General features: G+C 50.0%; 1 protein-coding gene across 1 annotated transcript; it reads left to right on the top strand.

Moving 5' to 3' along the window:
* Positions 1-1695: 1695 nt before the first annotated feature.
* LOC139401019 (variant surface antigen D-like) lies at positions 1696-5280 on the top strand. Its single transcript, XM_071145545.1, has 3 exons — positions 1696-1785; positions 2958-3408; positions 5237-5280. Exons 1-3 carry the CDS (start codon positions 1696-1698, stop codon positions 5278-5280), a joined length of 585 nt encoding a protein of 194 aa, XP_071001646.1.
* The last annotated feature ends 1469 nt before the right edge of the window (positions 5281-6749 follow it).

Raw genomic sequence — 6749 nt, 5'->3', positions numbered from 1 at the left:
ACTGAAAAATTGGCCGTGCAAAATTATTCAGCCCCCTTAAGTTAATACTTTGTAGCGCCACCTTTTGCTGCGATTACAGCTGTAAGTCGCTTGGGGTATGTCTCTATCAGTTTTGCACATCGAGAGACTGAATTTTTTTCCCATTCCTCCTTGCAAAACAGCTCGAGCTCAGTGAGGTTGGATGGAGAGCATTTGTGAACAGCAGTTTTCAGTTCTTTCCACAGATTCTCGATTGGATTCAGGTCTGGACTTTGACTTGGCCATTCTAACACCTGGATATGTTTATTTTTGAACCATTCCATTGTAGATTTTGCTTTATGTTTTGGATCATTGTCTTGTTGGAAGACAAATCTCCGTCCCAGTCTCAGGTCTTTTGCAGACTCCATCAGGTTTTCTTCCAGAATGGTCCTGTATTTGGCTCCATCCATCTTCCCATCAATTGTAACCATCTTCCCTGTCCCTGCTGAAGAAAAGCAGGCCCAAACCATGATGCTGCCACCACCATGTTTGACAGTGGGGATGGTGTGTTGCTTTTACGCCAAACATAACGTTTTGCATTGTTGCCAAAAAGTTCAATTTTGGTTTCATCTGACCAGAGCACCTTCTTCCACATGTTTGGTGTGTCTCCCAGGTGGCTTGTGGCAAACTTTAACCGACACTTTTTATGGATATCTTTAAGAAATGGCTTTCTTCTTGCCACTCTTCCATAAAAGCCAGATTTGTGCAATACATGACTGATTGTTGTCCTATGGACAGAGTCTCCCACCTCAGCTGTAGATCTCTGCAGTTCATCCAGAGTGATCATGGGCCTCTTGGCTGCATCTCTGATCAGTCTTCTCCTTGTATGAGCTGAAAGTTTAGAGGGACGGCCAGGTCTTGGTAGATTTGCAGTGGTCTGATACTCCTTCCATTTCAATATTATCGCTTGCACAGTGCTCCTTGGGATGTTTAAAGCTTGGGAAATCTTTTTGTATTCAAATCCGGCTTTAAACTTCTTCACAACAGTATCTCGGACCTGCCTGGTGTGTTCCTTGTTCTTCATGATGCTCTCTGCGCTTTTAACGGACCTCTGAGACTATCACAGTGCAGGTGCATTTATACGGAGACTTGATTACACACAGGTGGATTGTATTTATCATCATTAGTCATTTAGGTCAACATTGGATCATTCAGAGATCCTCACTGAACTTCTGGAGAGAGTTTGCTGCACTGAAAGTAAAGGGGCTGAATAATTTTGCACGCCCAATTTTTCAGTTTTTGATTTGTTAAAACAGTTTGAAATATCCAATAAATGTCGTTCCACTTCATGATTGTGTCCCACTTGTTGTTGATTCTTCACAAAAAAATACAGTTTTATATCTTTATGTTTGAAGCCTGAAATGTGGCAAAAGGTCGCAAAGTTCAAGGGGGCCGAATACTTTCGCAAGGCACTGTACCATTAGCTGAGTAACATTAGTCATCTAGCAACGTCTTATATAGCTAGCTAATTAAATACTAAACACATTTTGTTGTCAACATCGCACGCCCTGACAAGCAAACTTTCACCCTGATAAGGTTGAGGGTGGAGAATATAGCCGGTTCCACTGGCTGCAGAAATGCGTCTACTCTGGGCTTTGAGTAGTTGTGCCTAGTAGCTAGCTAGTAGTAACGTTAATGGGTTCGCCACTGTTGTTCATTGTACATAAAGATCCTTCTATGGACCTAACAAAAGAAGTGCAGCTGGTGGGGCTAGTGTCTGGCAAGCAGAATAGCAAGAAATGGGAGAATTTAAAGAGGAAGTACAAGGTAAAATTAGTTAGTTAGTTAGTTAGCTGTCAGTGTGAGGTTGATTGATCTACCTCTATTAATTAAAAAAATTAAGCCAGGGGACCAGCCAGGGGACCATCCAGGGGACCAGCCAGGGGACCAGCCAGGAGACCAGCCAGGGGACCAGCCAGGGGACCAGCCAGGGGACCAGCCAGGGGACCATCCAGGGGACCAGCCAGGGGACCAGTGAGTGGACCAGGCAGGGGACCAGCCAGGGGACCAGCCAGGAGACCAGCCAGGGGACCAGCCAGGAGACCAGCCAGGGGACCAACCAGGGGACCAGTGAGTGGACCAGCCAGGGGACCAGCCAGAGGACCAGCCAGGGGACCAGTTAGTGGATCAGCCAGGGGACCAGCCAGGGGACCAGTGAGTGGACCAGCCAGGGGACCAGTGAGTGGACCAGCCAGGGGACCAGCCAGGGGACCAGTGAGTGGACCAGCCAGGGGAACAGCCAGGGGACCAGCCAGGGGACCAGCCAGGGGACAAGTGAGTGGACCAGCCAGGGGACCAGTGAGTGGACCAGCCAGTGGACCAGCCAGGGGACCAGCCAGGGGACCAGTGAGTGGACCAGCCAGGGGACCAGCCAGGGGACCAGCCAGGAGACCAGCCAGGGGACCAGCCAGGGGACCAGTGAGTGGACCAGCCAGGGGACCAGTGAGTGGACCAGCCAGGGGACCAGCCAGGGGACCAGTGAGTGGACCAGCCAGTGGACCAGCCAGGGGACCAGCCAGGGGACCAGTGAGTGGACCAGCCAGGGGACCAGCCAGGGGACCAGCCAGGAGACCAGCCAGGGGACCAGCCAGGGGACCAGTGAGTGGACCAGCCAGGGGACCAGTGAGTGGACCAGCCAGGGGACCAGCCAGGGGACCAGTGAGTGGACCAGCCAGGGGACCAGTGAGTGGACCAGCCAGGGGACCAGCCAGTGGACCAGCCAGGGGACCAGCCAGTGGAACAGCCAGGGGACCAGCCAGGAGACCAATGAGTGGACCAGCCAGGGGACCAGTGAGTGGACCAGCCAGGGGACCAGTGAGTGGACCAGCCAGGGGACCAGAGAGTGGACCAGCCAGAGGACCAGTGAGTGGACCAGCCAGGGGACCAGTGAGTGGACCAGCCAGGGGACCAGCCAGGGGACCAGTGAGTGGACCAGCCAGGGGACCAGCCAGTGGACCAGCCAGGGGACCAGCGAGGGGACCAGCCAGGGGACCAGCCAGGAGACCAGCCAGGGGACAAGTGAGTGGACCAGCCAGGGGACCAGCCAGGGGACCAGCCAGGGAACCAGCCAGGGGACCAGTGAGTGGACCAGCCAGGGGACCAGCCAGGGGACCAGTGAGTGGACCAGCCAGGGAACCAGCCAGGGGACCAGCCAGGAGACCAGCCAGGGAACCAGCCAGGGGACCAGCCAGGGGACCAACCAGGGGACCAGTGAGTGGACCAGCCAGGGGACCAGCCAGGGGACCAGTGAGTGGACCAGCCAGGGGACCAGTCAGGGGACCAGTGAGTGGACCAGCCAGGGGACCAGTGAGTGGACCTGCCAGGGGACCAGCCAGGGGACCAGTGAGTGGACCAGCCAGGGGACCAGCCAGGAGACCAGCCAGGGGACCAGTGAGTGGACCAGCCAGGGGACCAGCCAGGGGACCAGCCAGGGAACCAGCCAGGGGACCAGTGAGTGGACCAGCCAGGGGACCAGCCAGGGGACCAGTGAGTGGACCAGCCAGGGGACCAGCCAGGGGACCAGCCAGGGAACCAGCCAGGGGACCAGTGAGTGGACCAGCCAGGGGACCAGCCAGGGGACCAGTGAGTGGACCAGCCAGGGGACCAGCCAGGGGACCAGCCAGTGGACCAGCCAGGGGACCAGCCAGGGAACCAGTGAGTGAAGCAGCCAAGGGAGAAAATATAAATGGAATGAATTATAATTAAATGAAAATAAAATATTAAAGTAAAGTATAGCCTACTAAATCAACTCTGGTCTCATTGTCAAATTTTTTCCAGTTATCTGTTTTTGACCACTAGATGTCCTCAGTCATATTCAGATCAATTGTTCAGATACATATTGATTGATGTGTCAAGCATTGTGGGGGTGTTGGTAAATCATACAGTATTGAAAGGAGTTGTGCACACACTAAGAGTTTTAGCATTTTTTTACAAATCAAACAGTTTTTAAAAATATGAATGATTAAAACACTTTTTTTGATGAATGTTTTTTTATTTTTATTAATGATTCATGTTTTTGATTAATGACTGAAATCAGAGTATGGGTTAAAGGGATGTCTTTGTCAAGAACTTCATTGCAAAATGAGCGCACATGTTTACCATTGAGTCATGTATGACGTAGAGATTAAATCGAGTGATATTAACACACAAGACAAATAAGACCTTTCTATCAAACAAACAATTAGTGAGAAACACTCAGGTGATACAATGACAAGGAACTGATTGCTGATAATAAAATAAATAACAAAGAACTGATGACCTAAATAGGTAGAAAATATATTGTTTTAAAAGACAGCTATTTATGAAGGGGGGAGAGAGTAAGAGAATAGGGAGAGAGAGAGAGAAGAGGGAGAGAGGGAGAGAAGAGGGAGAGAGAGGGGGAGAAGAGGGAGAGAGAGGGAGAGAAGAGGGAGAGAGAGGGGGAGAAGAGGGAGAGAGAGGGAGAGAAGAGGGGGAGAGAGTAAGAGAAGAGGGAGAGAGAGGGAGAGAAGAGGGAGAGAGAGGGAGAGAAGAGGGAGAGAGAGGGAGAGAAGAGGGAGAGAGAGGGAGAGAAGAGGGGGAGAGAGTAAGAGAAGAGGGAGAGAGAGGGAGAGAAGAGGGAGAGAGAGGGAGAGAAGAGGGAGAGAGAGGGGGAGAAGAGGGAGAGAGGGGGAGAGAAGAGGGAGAGAGAGTAAGAGAAGAGGGGGAGAGAGTAAGAGAAGAGGGGGAGAGAGTAAGAGAAGAGGGAGAGAGAGTAAGAGAAGAGGGGGAGAGAGTAAGAGAAGAGGGAGAGAGAGGGAGAGAAGAGGGAGAGAGAGGGGGAGAAGAGGGAGAGAGAGTAAGAGAAGAGGGAGAGAAGAGGGAGAGAGAGGGGGAGAAGAGGGAGAGAGGGGGAGAGAGGGAGAGAAGGGGGAGAGAGGGAGAGAAGAGGGAGAGCGAGGGAGAGAGGGGGAGAGAAGAGAGAGAGAAGAGGGAGAGAGGGGGAGAGAAGAGGGAGAGAGAGGTAGAGAAGAGGAAGAGAGAGGGAGAGAAGAGGAAGAGAGAGGGGGAGAAGAGGAAGAGAGGGTGGAGAGAAGAGGGAGAGAAGAAGGAGAGAGGGGGAGAGAGGGGGAGAAAAGAGGGAGAGAGAGGGAGAGAAGAAAGAGAGAGGGGGAGAGAGAGGGAGAAAAGAGGGAGAGAGAGGGAGAGAAGAGGAAGACAATAACAACAACAACTTCCGCAAACAATTTCTGTGATCCAGGTCAGGGATCATCCTGCCTGATGTTCGGATCACCTGGAACATGATCAAGGTAAACCTCAGGTGTGATCATATTGATCAAACCAAACCAAATTATATATATATATTTTTAAACAAAACTGTAACTACCAAACAGGTGATCAGAAGTTAGCTAGCTCTACTATATGGTAATTAGAACAATCTAAAATGGCTTGTTCATTCTCGCTATGTGAAAATAAAAGTCAGGTGATTTGTTGCTCTCGAGAACAGAATGTTATTGTTAGGTGGGACGGCTCGCAGGAAGTTTGCAAATGGATTATACATTTTGGAATATTGATAATTGGCAGTTTAGGATGTCAATTACACGTCATTTCAATGCTCATTTTGGCCAAAACACTCTGCAGACTCGAGTGATGAACACATTAGCAAGTGGCCACTCAATAAAGGGCTTGGGGGTTTTGGTTGAGATTCAGTCAAGTGTTTTGGTTGAGTGTTTTGGTTGAGATTCAGTCAAGATGCTTTTGTTAATCTTACTGCAGCAAACACGTCCTTCAGCTCATTTCTCATCATAATGACCTTGATTAGTTGAATCAAGAGTGGATGATTGGAGAGGAACTGGAAGCAGGACAGAGGAGAGGAGAATAAAGGAGATTAGAGGAGAATAGAGGAGAGGAGAGGAGAATAGAGGAGAGGAGAATAGAGGAGAGGAGAATAGAGGAGAGGATAAAAGAGGAGAGGAGAATAGAGGAGAGGAGAATAGAGGAGAGGAGAGGAGAATAGAGGAGAGGAGAATAGAGGAGAATATAGGAGAGGAGAGGAGAAGAGAGGAGAGGAGAAGAGAAGAGAGGAGAATAGAGGAGAGGAGAAGAGAGGAGAGGAGAAGAGAGGAGAGGAGAAGAGAGGAGAAGAGAAAAGAGGAGAGGAGAATAGAGGAGAATAGATGAGAGGAGAGGAGAATAGAGGAGAGGAGATTATAGGAGATGAGAAAAGATGAGAGGAGAATAGAGGAGAATAGAGGAGAGGAGAGGAGAATAGAGGAGAATAGAGGAGAGGAGAATAGAGGAGAGGAGAATAGATGAGAATAGAGGAGAGGAGAATATAGGAGAGGAGAATAGAGGAGAGGAGAATAGTGGAGAGGAGAAAAGAGGAGAGGAGAATAGTGGAGAGGAGAGGAGAAAAGTGGAGAGGAAAGGAGAATAGTGGAGAGGAGAGGAGAATACAGGAGAGGAGAATAGTGGAGAGGAGAGGAGAAGAGAGGAGAGGATAAAAGAGGAGAGGAGAATAGAGAAGAGGAGAATAGTGAAGAGGAGAGGAGAATAGAGGAGAGTGGAATAGTGGAAAGGAGAATAGAGGAGAGGAGAACAGAGGAGAGAAGAGGAGAATAGAGGGGGGAGAACAGTGGAGAGGAAATTAGCATAGTGGAGAGGAGAGGAGAATATAGGAGAGGAGAATAGAGGAGAATAGAATCGAGGAGAGGAGAATAGAGGAGAGGAGAATAGAGGAGAGGAGAATATAGGAGAGGAGAATAGAGGAGAAT

The sequence above is a fragment of the Oncorhynchus clarkii genome, unplaced genomic scaffold (assembly GCF_045791955.1).
Source record: "Oncorhynchus clarkii lewisi isolate Uvic-CL-2024 unplaced genomic scaffold, UVic_Ocla_1.0 unplaced_contig_9366_pilon_pilon, whole genome shotgun sequence".
Taxonomy (NCBI): domain Eukaryota; kingdom Metazoa; phylum Chordata; class Actinopteri; order Salmoniformes; family Salmonidae; genus Oncorhynchus; species Oncorhynchus clarkii.
The sequence above is the reverse complement of the archived record's forward strand: the minus strand, read 5'-3'. Positions and strand labels throughout refer to the sequence as shown.

What these genes read in the sequence shown, in the direction of transcription:
- LOC139401019 (XM_071145545.1), top strand. Translation starts at nt 1,696, where the DNA reads ATGGACCTAACAAAAGAAGTGCAGCTGGTGGGGCTAGTGTCTGGCAAG. An exon ending in ATTTAAAGAGGAAGTACAAG is followed by an intron (nt 1,786 to 2,957) that starts GTAAAATTAGTT and finishes TGGACCAGCCAG; the next exon opens with GGGACCAGCCAGTGGACCAG. An exon ending in GGAGACCAGCCAGGGGACCA is followed by an intron (nt 3,409 to 5,236) that starts GTGAGTGGACCA and finishes TCTGTGATCCAG; the next exon opens with GTCAGGGATCATCCTGCCTG.